This window comes from Myxine glutinosa, chromosome 9 (assembly GCF_964187855.1).
Source record: "Myxine glutinosa chromosome 9, kmMyxGlut1.1, whole genome shotgun sequence".
NCBI classification, from domain to species: Eukaryota; Metazoa; Chordata; class Myxini; order Myxiniformes; family Myxinidae; genus Myxine; species Myxine glutinosa.
In genome coordinates, this window is record NC_136269.1 from 59027801 (window position 1) to 59048392 (window position 20592).

At 45.2% G+C, this 20592-nt stretch overlaps 1 protein-coding gene across 3 annotated transcripts in view; it reads right to left on the bottom strand.

The window, feature by feature from the left end:
• CMTR1 (cap methyltransferase 1) overlaps window positions 1–20592 on the bottom strand; it is a 122176-nt gene that overhangs the window by 31393 nt on the left and 70191 nt on the right. For 2 of the 3 annotated variants that reach the window (XM_068100807.2, XM_068100806.2), the window contains exons 14-19: window positions 20494–20551; window positions 20210–20278; window positions 4822–4953; window positions 1101–1226; window positions 797–888; window positions 582–650 (exon numbers count right to left, since the gene is read on the bottom strand). In XM_068100807.2, coding sequence (XP_067956908.2) covers window positions 582–650; window positions 797–888; window positions 1101–1226; window positions 4822–4953; window positions 20210–20278; window positions 20494–20551 — 546 coding nt within the window. The remainder of the gene's footprint in view (window positions 1–581; window positions 651–796; window positions 889–1100; window positions 1227–4821; window positions 4954–20209; window positions 20279–20493; window positions 20552–20592) is intronic. The other variant, XR_010982023.2, reaches the window with a different exon arrangement.

Consider the following 20592-nt stretch of genomic DNA (forward strand, 5'->3'; position numbering starts at 1 on the left):
AGATGTTGTGGGGGGATTTGAAACGAGCTGTGCATGCAAGAAACCCCTCAAACATCACACAGGTGAAAGAATTCTGCCTGGAGGAGTGGGCAAAAATTTCTCCCAGTCGATGTCAGAGACTGGTAGACAGTTATAAGAAAAGCCTACTTGAGGTTGTTTCTGCCAAAGGGGGCAATACCACCTATTAGAGCCAAGGGTGTACTTACTTTTTCCACATGCGAAATTTGCATTTATGTTTATTTAAATTATACATTGGACTACAAAATGTAAATGTTTCATGATATTTGTTATATTATATCACCTTTATCTATCAATATTGTTGAAATGAAGATCAAATAGCTGTATGTTGAAATATGTTGAAAAAGTCAAAACTTTACATGGGGTGTACTTACTTTTTCACGTGACTGTACATATGCCGAATATTAAAGAAATGTGTCGTCATTTTTGAGTCGAGGCTGCAGACAGAGACATGGACAAAACCCCCAAATATAAGCCCCCAGGCAGTTGGGAGCTAAAAAGAGGAATAATGAAAGAGAGACTACAACGGTACATCTATGGAGAGGAAAAAAAGGCTCGCTCACCTTATGGGATTCATGTCTGGGCAGCTACGCTTTGAGATCGAACGTACAAATTTCTCAGCCATTGACATCCTACAGGGTAAGGATACAAAGTGAAGAGGAATGGAAACAGCTGGTGAGTATAGACAGCAAAAGAAAATGGAGTGAGTAAAAATACAATAAAAAAGGGAGGCATGTGCATAAAGAAAGGGAAATCAGGAAGGGAATCCAGTGCTAACCGCTGACTAAAGTGATCGGTGCGCACATCGGTGCCATTGAGGAAGACAGCGTCGAGTACATGGACAGCATTGACCTTTCGCTGAGCCCGACCCTGTGAACAGAACATTCAGGAACCAAAGTGCACAATACTTGTAGTACACACTGCATCCTAATCACTTTCCAGCATTTTACCATGTCCAATGGCTGGGCTGGAAAATGGAGGCAATAAGTATAGAACTTGTTTAGGCCTCTTTGTACTCCCATTGCATCTTCTGAAGGTAATACAGTAAAACTAAAAACAAACCACCCAGAGCCATCTCTTACCTCACCACGCAACTCGGGAACCGCCTCAGTGAGCAGCAGCGTGTCCCGAGGAAGATCACAGTGCAGCATATCCTGTTTCTGCCATCGCATAGGTAATGTGCCTGCCCATGTGTAAAGCTGTTTCCTCTGCAAACATTGCATGTACATTAAACCAAATATGTACACAAATATCTCACATGTAAATTCACCCTCATATGAAAGTAGTTAACCCACTCATTATGCTTATGATGTCCAGAGATGAAAATGCCGATATTTTGTTTGCCTTTCTTCTTTTTAGTTCGCTTGATTTTTATCCCTTCGCTTTAAAAAAAATTAAAATGGGGTGATATTGCATTGCATTCGACCCCGTTCATCTGTTTGTCTGTCCGTCCATCACACTATCTCTTCCGAAAGTTTAAACGGTTGTGCAGAAATTCACCAACCTTGGTAGTACTGGGGTGCCCGGCATGGGTGAATTTTCATTTTAAGTTGCTGCAAAACTTTACTTTTCAGTATCACCTTGAAGGTTGGGGTCTATAGAACAATTTTAGTCAGAGTGGACAACGATCACCTCCCATGGGTGGCAATGGTGGGCATGGGGGATCCCTGACCCCCTCCCGGGCGGCTATGTGAAATAATGAAACTGTTGTAACTTTTGAACCAATGATCCGACCTGAACATATGAGGTCTCTAAATATTTCGGATGAGAAGTAGCAACGTTTATATTCTACAGGGTGAGTCATTGAATGTTCATTCATTCATTCATTCATTCATTCATTCAGGGTGAGTCATTAGACTCAGGTCACGGTTTTAGCTATTTATACAAGATTTGTTTATACCATCCATCAGGGTGATATATAAGGTCAAATCCCCAAAAATGCAATTACAGGCACATTTTAAAACATTTTAAAAAATAAACTGTATATGCAATCAACACTGGGGGATGCATGAAAGTAGTAACGATTTTTTGAATTTGAATCCTGGTTCATGCCCAGGGGGTGGGAACTTGGAGTCATAGGGGACAAAACAGAAGATTTTTTCAACTATAAATTTGACATTGGGTCATCCTTGCTGGACCTCAAACATGAAAAAGCAGATTGCCTATGTCCATAAATTTGTTCTAGAACCACCATGTAGTAGAGGTACAGGTGTCGAAAACAGGAAAACATTAATGACACAAGTTCCATCACCTACAAATTGGTTATGCTCACTCCCCTCCCGACACATTTTTACATATTTATTTGTATGCAACTATTTTCAACTGCCTCAAGAAAAGCAAGGTGAGAAACGGGAGCACCGGCCTACCTCTTCCAGTGGGTGTACAAAGAAGGGGATTGCACAGTTTCATTGCTGATCCTTGTGGAAAAACAGTGTGAGAGCATGTGACTTGCCTGCCTGCATCATGTCCCAACAGCTTCTCTGCCATTGAATAGTCTGTCACAACCTGGAAATCTATCTATATTTAATTATTTGTACAGCTGCATTTCACCGACTAGTACACCCACTCCATACAGGAGTGACAGGAGGGAGTCATGTTATCGTCCTCTTTGGGGTACATAGACTACAGTAGATCTAGGCTCGGGCTGCAAGAATGTCTAGGGGTGTATTCTGTTACCTGTAGAGTGCAGAGCACTCGCCAAGTGACTTAAGTATTCAAGCAAGAACTCAATTTGAAACTGGTGTTAAGGAACGGCTGGCTTGCAAAGCACTAGATAGTTGCTTGGTAACTGAACACACCCTGAGTTTCCTCCCTTACAATTGAGTGTTAAATAGACTCTTTTTTTTACGATTGAGAACCAATATTATTATATTATTGAGAATATATTTACCTCCGCCACTGAAGGTAGATCGAGGTTATATTTTCACCCTGTCTGTTTATTTGTCTGTGAACAAGATATGTAAAAAAGTTGCGGATGGATTCGGACTAAATTGGGTGGAGAGGGAGGGTGGGTAACACGGAAAAAATGATTAGATTTTGGTGAAGATCTGGATATGGATCAGGATCAGAGATTTTAAAAAGTGATTCTTCATCATTGAGTGACAGGGATAAAACCAATAGTGCATTCAGAAAGTATTCAGACCCCTTCACTTTTTTCACATTTTGTTATGTTGCAGCCTTGTGCTGAAATCGTTTAAATTCATTTTTTCCCTCATCAATCTACACTCAATACCCCATAATGACAAAGAGAAAACAGGATTTTAGAAAGGTTTGCAAATTTATTAAAAAGAAAAAACTGAAATATCACATTTACATAAGTATTCAGACCCTTTGCTATGACACTTGAAATTTAGCTCAGGTGCCTCCCATTTCTCTTGATCATCTTTGAGATGTTTCTACACCTTGATTGGAGTCCACCTGTGGTAAATTCAATTGATTGGACATGATTTGGAAAGGCACACACCTGTCTATATAAGGTCTCACAGCTGACAATGCATTTCAGAGCAAAAAACCAAGCCATGAGGTCGAAGGAACTGCCTGCAGAGCTCAGAGACAGGATTGTGTCGAGGCACAGATCTGGGGAAGCCTACAAAAAAATCTCTGTTGCATTGAAGGTTCCCAAGAGCACAATGGCCTCCATAATTCTTAAATGGAAGAAGTTTGAAACAACCAGGACTCTTCCTAGACCTGACCGCCTGGCCAAACTGAGCAATCGGGGGAGAAGGGCCTTGGTAATAGAGGTGACCAAGAACCCGATGGTCACTCTGGCCGAGCCCCAGAGATCCTGTGTGGAGATGGGAGATACTTCCAGAAGGACAACCATCACTGCAACACTCCACCGATCTGGGCTTTATGGCAGAGTGTCAAGATGGAAGCCTCTCCTCAGTGAAAGATACATGAAAGCCCACAGAATGTTGTTTCTCACAGTATGAGAGTCCTTTAGTTGCTTTTTTGCAAACTCCAAGCGGGCTTTCATGTGTCTTGTGGATGGATTTTCGACAAAATGAGGTGGATGAATTGGTGAGGTGACAAGATCAAGCCAACTAGATTTTGCTTCAAGTCCGGATCCAGATCCGACATACAAGTGGGATACAAAACGTAAACTGTTCAGCCTGTCGGAGGTAAGCACTCTACACAGTGCCGTTATAACTGTTGGTTTTGTCGCCGACAAAATGTTGTCTTTGTCTCTATTTATTCAATTAGTCGCAGAAATGTTGTTGTTGTTCTATGCCCCCCCCCCCCCCCCCCCCCCGTCCAATGCCATTTCATCCCATCACCAGTCATTGATGGGTATATTCGCTAGTTTACTAATAAATGGAGAAGCATGAACCTCATAACATTTTTGAAAATGTGATTATTGGTTGATGTGCTGTTTAACCATCACTGAATTAAAATAATATTTTCCTGTAATGGATATTACTTTCTTTTTTTCATTGCCTTATAATTAGTATCATTAGAAGTTCATGAAACATTTTTTTATTGGGACTGATTGAGGAACTACAATACAAATCATGCACACTCATGTAGACAAACACGTGACAACACCAGACTCGACTTCAAACAAACACAGCTGCTGAAATTGAGGGAAGTGAGGTGATTTCCTGGGGCACTCTGGGCACTGACACACCATCTTTGTGATGTCATTTTTCTCTCCACAGTTAGCAGCGCAATTCAGGAGTCACACTGATAATTCAACTGTCAATCTTACATCAGGCATACCTCACTTAAAGCTAACATACAAACAAAAATACACAATAACTAACCACATTATCTTGGCCCTCCATGCCATAACTCATATCTCACCCCCAGGCCTAGCAGGAAGGTCGCTGTCCCACCAGCAACCATGCAACGAAAGTCGAGCACCACCCTCATCCTCTCCAGATTGTCTTTTTCCAGCAAAGTAGCCTGACAAGCCATTTCCTTCATTTCTGCTTCCTGTCAAGAAAACCATACGCTTTCAGCTCTATTTACACAGTCAGGAACCATGCAAGAGGCTCAGACAAATTGTTTTCTGAAGTGAAAGTTTGGATTCTAAAGACCAAACTAATTTTTCATTCCCTGCAAGTTAATAGAGTTTGAGACCAAACCTTAACCAAAGAGATGAAATTAAATGATGTCCAAGAATATGTTAACCCGCTTAAGTACACAAAATCAAAAGAATATGCATGTTCTCCAATCTCTACACAACTGTTCATAAAGGTTCTGGGATTTAAGGATGGAAACCTCAACGATGGACAGTTCTCAGATTATTATCCACATGGGCCATCAAAGCTTCGGCTTCAATGGAGGACCAACTGAGCTATTTGGAGCATCCTTGGTTGTGGCACACTGTTTTTGTAAGGTCTATGAGCTCCTATAGAGCAGTTCATCCCTCTAGCGAATCATCACAGCAACACTGGAGCGATTCTTAGCGGTTAAGCTGACGTCATCAGTCTAAAAGTATTGTACACTTTGCATAGATAAACTAATTAAGCACCGTTTTTCAGCACCATTGACCTTGTAACATTATCGTCGTCTGCTGCTTCATCATCTTGTTCACAATCGCCTTTGTTATCAATTCTGACGATATCTACTGCGCACTGCACTGTCAAGTTGACCAAACACTGCTTTAAAAAAAAATTAGAGATGCAATTACTCAAGTCGATCATCACATGCTTGATACTACGTCTTAATATGCCTACACACTGTGACTGCTGCCCTGGCTTCAGAATTCAGAGATTGTGCTGACACATTCAATGAACTGTGTATTTGCTTCAAGGTAAGGATAGGCTAAAGGAAATTTGGTAAAGTACTATACAGTATGTAAATTATAAATAAAGATTTCATTTATATCACCAACATTGTCGGATAAGTCCTGTTTACTCCAACTGATTGGAATCTGGGCCACAACTGGCTCTGTGACTTAGGGTATGGTTGTCACCTCTTGGATATAGTCACCTGATTGTGCCCTGCGGGTTACCGTGACTCCCGAGCATACTATAGTATGAAAGACATATTTACTCTGGGAAGGTTACACCTTGGACTGGTTTGTGGTGCTTGTGTTTTTTGTTTTTTCACAGGGCAGGTGTACACGTCTTGTGCTGTAGTAGGGCGTGATGTGGTTTACCACTCATTGCTTTTAGCTATGGCTGCCGGATAGCTCTGCACGCAAAATGAAGGCCGAGTGTGTAAGCTTTTCCTTCTGGTACATAACCTCTACCCTTGCCAAGACTTTCAGACTACCTCCCAGTGGTGCACCATGGTAACAGTGTTCTTAAGGGCACTGGCTAAATGTCTGGAGGATCTCAGAGAAGGTTGGTACCCTAGAGGTGTAGTGTGCATGGCCCTCAATTGTGAGGACTTGCTGTGACACTCACTAATCCAACCAGCGTTGGTTGGTGGAGCTCTTTAGCCTTGGTAGGCAGTCCACCTCGGAGAAGGCAACTCTGATTGCAAATCCCCCTGCTGCCTTGCAGGGTATGTCTCTTTAGTTAGACAAAGGCTAGGTCCACAGCTGATTCTGTGGTGGCATCAGGAAGGGCATCCAGCCACAAAAAAAAACATGCCTCAAAGATGCCTTTTGGCGAAGCAGCCATGAGGTGAATCACAGCTTGCACATGCAAGCATAGAAACAGCCGTAAAACGACGATGATGATGACTGGTCCACAGATTAGCTGCATCAGACTAGTCATCAGCTTAGATAGGTCCTCAGCTTAGTTAGGTCATCTTGAGCTTAGCTTGGTGGTCCTCAGCTTCTTGGTCCTGGTCTTAGTCTAGAGCTTCAGTCTTGCCTTTTACTCGTTTGACTATTCAATGAGACTTGCTGTGCCTCTCCTGAAGTGTGACAGTTGGAGCTGACTTGCTGCGTTTCACTGGGAGCACACTGACCTGGACCAGCGCTGCGCACGAGGATCGAGACTTGTGGGGAGCCCTGACAGTCTTCACATCAGAGAGGTTGCGTCAGCTCCGCAAAGCTGCCGTAAAGTGCGGATGGGTTCGGCCACACACACCCCATCTTTCTCTTTTCTCTCGGATGGATGAGGCCAGCCATATTGTAAAGTGATAAGTGATTGCTTAGAAATCTGAGGGCCGGTATGTACACGTAGGGGATAAGGGGAATGTGTTATTTCCTTGTAATTATGTGCTTGTGCATTGCTTTGATAATATGTGCCAGATTTGATTACATGTATAAAACACATTCATGTCCTGACTATTGCTGTTTATCCCAATGGTGGCATATGACAGCTGATGATCTATTGGTCCAGCACAATTTGGCTGTAGATAAGAACGCAGTATGTAACGTGGTCCTGTTTAGCTGATCAGGTAAGTTCCATCATGCACGATACCCGTTCATAACGGTAACCTCACCTGCAATGGTAACACGGCTTTGGACCTGGGAGCTGGCTCGAGATTAATGGTACGAAAGGCAATTGTGGTCTTTAAAGATTCGTCGTGCACGGAGTTATCCACGGGCAACTACCGTCACAATATATTGTTGTGGAAATGGCTCCGAGGGGTTAATGAATGCATAAAATAGAGCAAATATTTCCTTAATGAATGTTAAGAATAAGCATGAAGTAATTAAATGTGACTTCAGATATGTGTCACTAATTTGTATAGACTATAGATAGAGACATCAAACCTACCCCAATGTGTGTGTCTATAAATCCTCATTTCAGTGATCCTTTATTTAATGTCCGAATCCTGTTATCTGTCCTAAATGTCTTTTCCAATCGCACTTGGCATTTTTTCACGTCTGGGCAGGAAAACATAGTCTTTGCCACAGGTCCATAATGCCTTGCCAGGTCAGGGGGAGAAAGAGGTTCACCCAACCCATCGGCCAGGCCGCACACCAATAGTGAGGGGGAGGGGAAAAGTGTAAATCGTCAGTGGTGACGTTAGTGGGCGAGGTTATAAAAGGTAAAGACTGTTAGGAACCCAAGGGAGAACTTGGAGGACACGATGCTGGAAGGCTGCATAAATTAGCATCTCACCCAGCAGAAGCCATGCCACATCCAGACTCCACACCAGGACCAGCTGACGCCACGCTCACCTCACCCATTCACGTCTCTCCCCCGTTGCTCCAGCACTGGGGGGTTCTCAAGAAATCAAAGCAGGGTGATCCTGCACGACCTCACTGGGTATGGCACAAGCTCTCTTCTTGTCTAGTGATTTCCCTAAGTATCTCTATCATGTGCTAACATGTCAAGGTTAAATAAGTAAGAATTTCTGATCGTTCCTTTGGTTCGTGGACATGTATGGTTCGGTCGGGGTAAGGGGTTTATTACAAGTAGCACTTTATTGTGATTGTTTAATTTTGGATTCCCATCCTCCATGTGCCATTTGCCAAATATATTACAAACCCGACTTGGTCTCTGGGTGGATTCTGTTTGTTCTGGTAGCTTCATCTGGTGGTTTATAGATCTTGTTAAAGGCAGATTGATGAGGAATAAAATGCATCACATGAGCATAAGGCTATTCAGCCTGACTTAATCGGTCACGTGGTCTCCTATCAACGCAGAGCTTGGGTGGCTCCGCGCTTCCAATGGATACGGTAGCGGAGTTAAAAGACCACGATCCGACTCAGAGCTGTGGACTCACCTGACCCCTGTGGTCGTTTTGACAAGACTCGCTGGATTTGAACCAAGCAATCGCAACGGTCTGGTGACTAACAATATTGTTGCGGATTCGGGGGTCGGCGCACCCCTTATCAAGGGGGGGGTTAATCCCCTTGTCTTTTAAGCTGGCCGCCCCCCAATCCTGGAAGCTATGACGCTCCTTCCGGTCGGAATTCGCTTGGATGATTGGTCAATGAAGTCCCAAATACCTACTTACTAACCCGACCGTAAAGCAGGGAAATAACTCGCGCTCGAACCACGGATAAGATGGAAATTGCCGAGCGGTTAGCAATCCGCGGCCCGAGCCATTAACAAAGACTAACCCGATCCTGAGCGGTTTCCAAATCGTGCCACAGGTACTCAATTGAAAGAAAGGACGGAGGCGATCGGATAAGAGGAAACCAAGAAAGAACAAGGTACATTTATTAACAAGCCACAGAGGAAACGGAAGGAATATACAGGAGGAAGAAGTAACAAAAGGACACAGGGCAGGCTTACCTAAACAGTCTTAACTTATTACGACCCCAGTACAGGACGAACAGACACATTCACACGGGATTGTAGTGGTAGGGGAGGAAGGTCCAGGCAGATGGTCCAGGCGATGGGATCCGGTTTTTCTGGTCCACTCTGGTCCACTCCAGTCCAGGCTCCGGTTCCGCGGGCGAAACCCGGCAGCCAGCTTCGCGCGTATCGTCGGACGCGAGCGGACCTTACGTATCTCGGGGTTACATATATCGGGGGGACTGGGATGCGGCGTACGTAATACGTAGCTTGTGCCAGCTCTCTCTCTCTCTCTCTTCCGATCAATGGCTCGTATCACAGGCAGTTCGCGCAATCAGCGTCTCCACGCAGTCCTTTGAAACAAGCGCGCCTCCCGATCAATAAGTTCATAAAGCGCCTTTCCCAACGAGTCCGTAAAAGGGCTTTGCGCGCGCGCTTATATAATGCGCTTTGAGATCAATGCGCGCACTTCGAAACCACGCCCGCCAGTGGCTCACCTCAGCCCTGGTTGGTTGGTGAGGGCTCACCGGCTCCGTCCTTGACGGCGAGTTGACAGGGCCACGCCTCGTTCCCGGCGCTCCGCCCCCTTCTTCCTCGAGCTTGACCGCGTGGTTAATGGCGTTTGTTTGAGCAAACTTCAGCTCAACGCAGCGAACGCTGCTGGCAAGCGAAGGCGCGTTTATAGAATTGGGAGAGAGAGATTGGAAAGGAAGTGAATGGGGCCTATCTTATTTAATTGATGCAACGCATATTCAACTATTGGGAACACGGCCTTATCTGACACATAATAAGGAAATAACTAAAGTTCCTATGGTGGCCTACGTGTTGCATATGGACTAACTATGGGTGCGACCTTTAACCTTTTAAATGATGGAATATTATTTACAAGTATTTACAAAGTGAGGGGTTCTCAAAACCGCAACAATATGTTGACCATAATCCCTAATTCCATTCGCACTAAATTGACTGTTTCATCCAAAATTTTGCTTGGATATCAGATAACATGATGAATACATAGGGTTTTGGCATGCAAGAGGGTGCAGGTGCTAAGTTTTTAAGAGCCATCCAACCAAAATTCTATCACTACTTTTTATCACGCCATACTTTTAATCACGGCATATTGCACTACTTTTTATCGCGCCATACTTTAAATCACGGCATATTGCACTACTTTTTATAGCGCCATACTTTTAATCACGGCATATTGCACTACTTTTTATCGCGCCATACTTTAAATCACGGCATATTGCATTACTTTTTATCGCGCCATATTTTTAATCACGGCATATTGCACTACTTTTTATTGCGCCATACCTTTTTATCAAGCCATATCACACTACTTTTTAACGCACCACACTTTTTATCGCGCCATATCACACGACTTTTTATTGCGCCATACCTTTTTATCACGCCATATCACACTACTTTTTATTGCGCCATACATTTTTATCACGCCACATCACACTACTTTTTATTGCGCCATACCTCTTTATCACGCCATATCACACTACTTTTTATTGCACCATACCTCTTTATCGCGCCATATCACACTACTTTTTATTGCGCTATACCTTTTTATCACGCCACATCACACTACTTTTTATTGCGCCATACCTTTTTATCATGCCATATCACACTACTTTTTATTGCGCCATACATTTTTATCATGCCACATCACACGACTTTTTATTACGCCATACCTTTTTATCACGCCATATCACACTACTTTTTATTGCGCCATACCTCTTTATCATGCCAGATCACACTACTTTTTATTGCGCCATACCTTTTTATCACGCCATGTCACACTACTTTTTCCCACGACATGGATTTACACCTGTGACTCCGTTGGCGATGGTAACATACAATTCCAATTTTAAATACATTTCATTATTGATTCACCGACGAACATTAGATGAAAAATATTTTTGTAGATAAAAATTGATCTTTCTTTCTTCAGGCCATGCATCCACGTAAAAGACCAAACGAATGAGAAGCTGCATTTGAATGTGAAAAGGGAGACTTCTCGAAACAGAGGAAGAAAAAAAGAAGCATGATTAAGAAGAATCGAGAGAATAAGGCAAGAAGAGCAAGTTTGTCTGTAACTGACTTAAATGCACTTAGAGCACATAAACAGAGAAGATCAGCAGAGATTTGTTTATCAACAAACATGATAGAGAGGACATCAAGGCAGACAAAATCGTCTCCAGCATCAGAGAAGGTGGCAAGCAACGTCTGAACAGGCAGCTAGCTGACTGCTAGGCCACTAGTGTTAATATCTGTGAGCAAAGTAATTTGAGCATTTAATTACTTCAAAATCAACTTGATGGATCATCATTGCTGATTTGCAATTGAATGAATGAATATGAATGAATGATCGTTTTAAGGCCATTTTCCCCGCTAGAGAGGGGGTTAGCCTTGCGGGCCCCATGACAATCATGGTTCCCTATTTGAGGCAATGTTTTTTATGGCCGGATGCCCTTCCTGACGCCAACCCTTGGTCACGCTCTTCGATGCGCAGGGATACGGTGCACCTATTCTAAATCGGGGTACACACCGTGATCATTCATCCCAGCAAGCTGGTACTCAATTTGCCGACCTCGGAAGGATGCCATAAAGTCCAGATCGGTGGAGAATGGTTGCTCGCAGCCTGCAATTTCCAACCTGGCCAGGCGTTACGGTGAAACTGGAACTGTGAATGATGGTCCACGAAGAGGAAGACCACAGGTAACCACCCCAAACCAAGACCGCTGGATTGTGCTGCAGCATCTCTGTGATCGTTTCCGCCCTGCGATGCAAACAGCTGCAGTGACAAAAGGTTGCCACAACAACTAAAATCAGTGTCTCCACTGTGCGGAGACACTTGAGAAGTTGGGGCCTGGTGGCAAGATGTCCTTGCAGAGGTCCAGTGTTGAACGCAGTGCATCGGCAGAACAGACTAAGATGGTGTCTGCAGCATCGCCGCTGGACACAGCAACAATGGTGTGCAGTCTTGTTCAGTGATGAGTCCAGATTTTGCCTCCATGCTGCTGATGGGCGTCAATGGGTATGGCGCAGAGGTTGGGAAAGGTATGCATCATGCTGTATTCGCCAGATAAATTGTTGGGGAGGACCCAGTGTGATGGTATGGGCCGGCATTTCCACCTATTTCAGGACAGGTCATCATCGAAGGCAATCTCACTAGTCAGCGTTATGTTAATGTAGTTTTGAGACCTCATCTGCTGCTATTTCTCCAGGCTCATCCTGACATCGCAGTTTTCCAGCAGGCCAACGCTCGACCCCATGCTGCTCGCCTGACCACCAACTTCCTCCAGGAACAGGGTGTTGAAGTGATGCCTTGGATGCCTTATTCCCCTGACCTCAATCCCATTGAGCATTTATGGGATGAGCTTTGTCAACATCTTGCATCGAGGAGATCAACGGCTGTCAATCGGCAAATGCTCATTCAAGGCTTGCAGGAGGAGTGGGACAGACTTCCCCAGGACCGCATGAGATGCCTGGTACAGAGCATGCGTCGGAGGTGTACAGAGCATGCGTCGGAGGTGTACAGCCTGCATCACAGCTCAGGGAGGACACACACGATATTGAGGACTGCTGTCGTTCTGTCCTTGACTGTTAGGAGTGTTGCGTCCAATCCTGTGTCATTTTGTATTGAGTGTATTTAGGTGTGTGCCTTTGTGTTGCAGTGCTGTGACTTTTGTTGCACCACCCCTTGTGATGTTCATGCTTTTTGCTTTTTTGTGATTGAGGCAACCTCTTGTTTATTGACATGTGTGAAGGAGCTCGGGCTCCCACGTCGATCGGAAGAATGGACGCGACAAAAAGCTGGAATTCGTCCGAGTTGCTTTATTCAAACAAAACACTCAGGTACTCTCCAAAAGCCCGTTTATCGGGCAGCAATATATATACACACATTATCCCGGAGCGTTTGCCCAGGAAAGGCGAGAGGGAGTGTGGCCGAGCGTCCTGGCTGCGGCCTGGCAAGTTGAGGGCTAGCCTGCCCGGGCGTCCTGGACGAGCCCGGCATGGTGATCGCTCCGCGTCCTTGATAGGTGCAAGGCGATTATGAAAACCCAGCGGTAGCCGCTACACACGTCCCCCCAGAATCGACTTGCACCGACAGGGTCAATTTGAGGGGGGTCCTGATGACCCGGCCGAAGCGACCCCTGGCGGGTCGTGGGGGGGGGGGGTCCGGTGTGGTGGTGGGCGGTCGAGTGGGGGGCACCGTGGATGGGGGGCGGCCTCGCCACGGCGGAAGGGCCACCCGTGGTGGTTGGTCGACGTCCACGTGCGCCGGCTTGAGGCGGTCCACCGCAATCCGGTCCGACCTGCCGCCGATGTCGATGACGAACGACTTGTCGTCCCGTCGCAGGACCCGGAAGGGCCCGTCGTACGGCGGCCGGAGTGGCCCCCGATGTGCGTCGTGATGCACAAAAACATACTCCGCTGTGCGAAGTGCTGGGGGGAGGTAGGACTGGGGGTCACCGTGGTGGGATGTTGGCACGGGGGCAAACCGTTGGGCGGCCTCCTGGAGGTCCGAGCGCTGGTGAGCTGCGGACCAGGGACTGGTAGCGTCGGGCACGAATTCGCCCGGGACGCGTAGCGCCTGGCCGTAGACAAGCTCGGCGGTGGATGCCTGGAGGTCCTCCTTGGGGGCCGTGCGGAGGCCCAAAAGGACCCACGGCAGCCGGTCGGCCCAACCGCCGTCTTGAAGGCCGGCCATGAGCGCGGCCTTCATGGAGCGGTGGAATCGCTCGCACAACCCGTTTGCTTGGGGGTGGTAGGCCGTAGTACGGTGGAGCTTGACCCCCAGGTTGCGGGCGACCGTGCCCCACAGCTCGGAGGTGAACTGTGGTCCGCGGTCTGACGAGATGTCCGCCGGTGCGCCGAAGCGGGCGACCCAGGTGGCGATGAAAGCCTGCGCCACGTCGGCGGTGGTGGTGGAGACGAGGGGAACGGCCTCCGGCCACCTGGTGGTCCTGTCCACCATGGTGAGCAGGTGTGTGAACCCCCGTGACGGGGGGAGGGGGCCCATCAGATCCACGTTGACGTGGTCGAAACGTCGTTCGGGCACGGTGAAAGGTGCCAGCGGGGCCTGGGTGTGTCGGTGGACCTTGGCCCGTTGGCAGGCTGTGCAGGTGCTGGTCCAATCGCGGACGTCCCGACGAAGGCTGTGCCAGACGAATCGCGCCGACACCAGCTTCTGGGAAGCTTTCCGGCCCGGGTGGGAAAGGCCGTGGAGGGAGGCGAAGATGCGGCGTTGCCAGGTGACGGGCACGATGGGGCGAGGCTGGCCTTGGGAGACGTCGCAGAGCAGGACAGTGTCCGCGAAGGGGATGTCGGCCAGGCAGAGGCCCGTGTCCGCCACCCGGAGGGCTTGCACCGTGGTGTCGGTGGTTTGGTCCGCCGCCATAAGCGCGAAGTCCACGCCCAGGTGGACCGCGTTCGCGCTGGCCCGGGAAAGACAGTCGGCCACGGCGTTGTTTTTGCCGGCGACGTGCCGGATGTCCGTGGTAAACTCCGACATGGCGGAGAGGTGGCGCTGTTGGCGGGCCGACCACGGCTCCGTGACCTTGGCCATTGCGTAAACCAACGGCTTGTGGTCGACGAACGCCGTGAAAGGTCGGCCCTCCAGGAGGTGGCGGAAATGGCGGACGGCCAGGTGTAGACCGAGGAGCTCACGGTCAAACGTGCTGTATTTGAGCTCGTTCGGCCGGAGCTGCCTTTGCTTTTCCTTTGCTTTCCGGCCAGAGTTGGCCGGAGCTGTGTGTGTGTGTGTGTGTGTGTGTGTGTGTGTGTGTGTGTGTGTGTGTGTGTGTGTATGTATATATATATATATATATTGTTGCGGATATGGGATTTGGCCTCCATATCCGCTTGTAAATATTCCCCTATTTCCCCAATACTCCCCAACTATCCCCAATCCCCCATTCCCTAGTCCCATTGTCTGTAAACAACACTCTGTAGAACCGACCTTCCCCTTTTTCCCCCATTAAATGTCGTGCCCAGGTCCACCGCATCTCACGTAGACAACTTTAGGACCTCTTGCTAGTTATTCTTAGTCTATGTCAGTTAAGGACTCGTTTCCATTAATTCTGACTCTTCGTTGCACCAGAATGTGATTGTATGGCACCAGTAGTGAGTTTAGGACCTCCCCATACCTCCTCCCATCTTCCTCATGAAACAATAACAACAACAACAACTACAACCACAGCGGGGGCGGCGCGGCCGCGGTGCGGGGAGTGTGCGTCCTCACACCGGCTTGGTTAGCCGCCATTGCCATGTGCGCCCACGGGGTTACCACGAAGGGGCTGGCTGTCAGCTCCTCGTCAAGGGCGGAGCTCGGTAACCCCCGCACCCAATAAGAAGCAACGGGCCGATTCCATCTGGGGCGGAGCTAACGAGCCGAGGGCGTGTCACTCCCCGCCGGATATACGCAGCGACTTACCGGACGTGACGTCAGATGCGCCCCGAGCTTGAAGAAGAACCAGTCGCGACCTCCGAGCGCTGAGAGACCTCCCTGCATCTTTCGGACCGTGTGGATCCTGTCCCTGAGCCAAGAGTGCACCTTGTGCTGTCCACCGACTACCTGCCCTTCCTTGCCATCAATCCCGGTGTGAGTCAGTCTTGTCCAGTTTATCTGTCGTCTGTCGGGGTTACTATAAGACCGTGATTAAGTGCCTACCTTTCTATGCTGTCTCTCTTGTCCTTGTAATCTAACGTTCCGAACTATTATAACCTCCTCCGGAGGTCTTGAGAACTGTACCCCTGGTGTCGTGTCATTTAATCCAGCCGTTGTGTCCTTTCCTTAATTGATTTAGCATAGCGCGACTCGGCCAACGTTCGAGTATAATCGGGTAAACTGTGCAGACGCGGTCATACCAAACCGCTCGGTAAACCAACATCCACAACCGCGTCTGTAACAATATATATATATATATATATATATATATATAATCGTTAGATTAAATAAGACACGGACGTAGCTTCAGGACGTCGATCTTTAATTGTCGACAAGCTTTCGACCAACAAAGGTCTTCTTCTGAGTCTACAAAAACAGCAGGCATGTATATCAGTCAAGTGTGTATGGTGATATGTGTGTGAGATGTGTGATGTGAGTAAAAAATTGCATACAGAAGGAAGAGCCACGCCAAAGTTCACTCACCAGCCCCAAGTTCGACGGAAGTGACCGTTTGCGTCACGGTCACTTCCGTTAGGGTGCACGTGTATATACAAATATAGAGATATACATACATAAACACACAAGCATATATTCATATCCCATTTATATTCATATAATATATTTATATATTTATATAAATGACATATAAAGGTAGAATGAATGAATGAATGAATGATGAATGAATGAATGAATGAATGGGTTACGGTTAACAATTTGATTGGGTTGATGTGGGAACATGCTTTAGTCATCAAAATTTATGCCATGAGGGACTTTTGTCCGAAGTTTGTGTATCCAAAAGGACTCACGTTTCAGAATCGTGGTGTGTGATCGATTTGTGATTGATTCAATGGCAGAGATCTGAATGTCATTTATAGAGTGATCCGGTTGATTAAAGTGTATCGTGTAAGGTAGAGATTTGCCCTGACTGGTGTGGAAGTTATTGATTTCTGACCGGGTGTTATTAAATCGTGTGTAGAGTGTATTTTCAGTTTTTCCAACATATTGTTTGGTGCACTTTTGGCAAGTGATTAGGTATATGACCCATGTAGATTTGCAGTTCATATAGGAGGTGATGGGGAATTTTTGTCCAGTGCTAGAACTACAGAATTTGTTTCCTTCTAGTAAATGTTTGTGAATAATACATTTGTTTGCTGTGCATTTGTAGAAGCCAGGGATCCTAGTTTCTTTGTTGTGGGGCTGTGGGTGCTTTGCTTTTACCAAGAGGTCCCTGAGTGTCCGACCACGTCGAAATGATGTTAGTGGAGGTTGAGGAAATGTGGTGCCGAGTGTTTCTGATTGATGGAGGAGAGGAAGGGCCTTATTCAGAATACTTGGCAATTGGGATGAGGTAGCAGAGTAGGTGGTTACCAGTGGGACACGGTTAGTTGCAGGTTTGGGTTTGTAAGTCAGAAGGTCTGCTCTCGGTATGCGTTTTGCTCGGGTTATTGCTTCTTGCACAGAGTGAGGGTCATAGTTTCTTGCAATGAAGTGTGTTTCTAATTGGCAGAGAGAAGTTTCTTCTGCCATTTTTGTTGAGCAAATGCGTCTTACTCTGAGTGCTTGACTGTATGGTATGCTTGCAATTGTATGTTTAGGATGAGATGAAGAAGGGAGAAGGTAAGAGTGGGTGTCTGTTGGTTTGGTGTATAGTTCTGTTTCGAGTCTGTTATTTTGAAGCGTGAGTGATGTGTCTAGAAAGTGAACTTCGGACTGTGAGCTGTCGAATGTGAACTTGATGGTCGGATGAATCAAATTTAATTCATTTTGGAATTGTGTGAGACTACGGGGGGATTTTGACCAGATGAACTGGATGTCATCAATATAACGTACCCAGGATTTTTCCAAGATTCCGTGATGAGGTTGTGCATTGATCTTGGCCTCTATCATTCCCATGAAGATGTTAGCGTACGATGGTGCAACAGGGGTACCCATAGCGGTACCTTGAGTTTGAATGTAATGTCGTCCGTTGAATTGGAAATTATTCAGTTTGAGTGTCAGTTCTAATAGGCGCATAAGGTCTTGAGTAGGTGGCATTGGGACTTGTCGTGTATCGAGGGCTTTGCGGCATGCAGACAGGCCTTCTGAATGTGGAATATTAGTGTAGAGGAATGTAACATCTGCTGTGACTAAAATGGTTTGGGAGTTGAAAGGTGAGTATATTCTGTTCAATCCTTGGATGTGGGTCAGAAAACTGGTTGTGTCCTTGAGGTATGAGGAGAGCTTCAACACGAGAGGACGTAAATGACAGTCAACAAATTTTGATATGAGAACAGTTGGACATGTGCAGCCAGATACGATTGGTCTACCTGGATTGTTTACCTTGTGTATTTTAGGAAGAAAATAAAGGTTAGGGCAATGGGGATCTTTCGGAACTAAGCGAGATTTGATGGTTTTATCCACCCGAATAGAATCTACTACCTTTTTAACCTCTTCAAGATGTAAAAGGGTAGGGTCGGATGGGAGCTCTTTGTAAGTATCACTATGTAGTTGACGATTACCTTCTGCAACGTAATCGGTAGTCGACATAATGACAATGCCAGTACCTTTATCTGCTGGCTTTATGACTATCTTTTCATTGTTTTGGAGATTGTGAAGTGCTCGTCGCTCTGCCTTTGTAAGATTGGCCTTATGTCTGGAACAATTATATTTTTGTGCCACCTTTTTGTTTTTGTAGACTCAGAAGAAGACCTTTGTTGGTCGAAAGCTTGTCGACAATTAAAGATCGACGTCCTGAAGCTACGTCCGCGTCTTATTTAATCTAACGATTATATATTCAATACAAATGAGACGCCCTGCTCGTACTTTGGAGTTTCTACTATTTCTTACAGTTATATATATATATATATATATATATATATATATATATATATATATATATATATATATATATATATATATATATATATATATATATATATATATATATATATATATATATATATATATATATATACATATATATATATAGATATATATATATATATATATATATATATATATATATATATATATATATATATATATATATATATATATATACATACACACACACACATACAGTAAAACTTCCTCCAATGCGGGGGATACGTTCTGGGATAACCTCATGTTGGAGGAATTTGCGTTGGAGGAATCATTAAGCGTATGGGGAAATTGGGGATATGTTCCAGGCTCCTAAAAAACTGACCCTAAAACAGCCTTTCTTGCTTTTTTTACATGTTTGTTTGTATGGAATGGTGCAGCATTATTAAATATACATTAAAATAAGTGTTAGTATCATAATAGTACTGTATTATTGCAATGGTGTTGAATTGCTGGTGGAAGGGGTTGAAGTGCTGCTGGTAGATGTTGAAGTAGGCCTAAAGAATTGTGTTATAGGCACTTGCTTTGCCTTCTGTTTTAACTCCCTGTGAAGTTCTGTGTATGGATTTCAAACTATTAAATTTATATTAAATATAAATTAAATCGTAATTAAGCAAGGTAATAAGGAATAAGGAAAAATAATAAAATCTTTGGGGCAACGCCGGCCGTTTTTGTCGCAATTAATCCAGAATGTAAAATCGAACTGCGATCGCCGATGATGGCAGGTGGCGACTCGTATCATCGTATGTATAAATTAAATATTAATTAACCCTTGTCCACACAAGGGGGGTCTTTTTAGCCTTGTATTTAGCTTAAGAACACCTGCCTTGTGTGTACAAGGGTTAAGTAAAGTACAGTACAGTAACAAGGAATAAGAATAATATAAATCTTTGGGAAAACACCAGCCACGATCGCATAAATGCGAAACACACCCTCGCGTTGGGGAGGTTTTGACGCATTTAATTCAGCGCGTAAATTGTAAACCGCGTTCGAGGAAGTTTTACTGTATATGTATATATATATATACACACACACACACACACACACACACACACACACACACACACACACACACACACACACACACACGAGTATATATGTTGGAGGCTGTACAGATTATATTATTTTAACATTTGTACTCATATTCCATGAATCCTTCCATAATAACCAAGACTCAGCTGCCTATTTAGACAATAAAAACAGCTTTTCATATGTTGTGTTTTGCTTTGTTCAAAAATTCTAAATTTGGTGGTGTCTCATAGTTCCTTCTTTCAACTCTACATATTCTTATTTGGAAGCCTTGGATTGCAAGTTTGCTAGCAAGTCGTCTATTTTGTTTTTGAATTCACCACTCATTTGTTAATAAGCACATGTAAACTATAAATCAAAAATACTGTATCTTGGTTACTTTCCTGCAGAAAAGAAAAGTACTTGAGAACGAAAGCAAAACAAAGAGAAAATAATTAAAGAGATAAAATTACAAAAAATCGATTCTGGAAAGAATAAATAAAATGAAAGCCAAGTGCAATAAATTGAAAACAATGGTAGTTACCGTGACGAGCTCAAGAAAGCTGTACAGTGGATCCCTGAAAACCGGAGCCAAACGTGCTTGGTCAGGTACCTGTGACCACAGCAGAGTCATTCCCTAAAGGGTCCATAGTATCAGGCTGGGCAGCAGATAAAGGATTGCAAAGTAACCATGGTAAAGTAAAGGTAATGAAGAATCAAATAAAGATCGCCAGAATGGGGTTATAGAAACATGATGAAAATTGAATTACATAAGAGATGTGAGGTACAATTATGGTTGAGGATTGTCAAAGAAAAGCAAAGGCTTACATCCCATCTCAGCAGGCAAGCTCTGCGTATCTCTGCCTGGTGAGGCTCGTGCAGGTTTCTGGCAAAAACAGGATCACTCTGTAACCATGGCAACATATA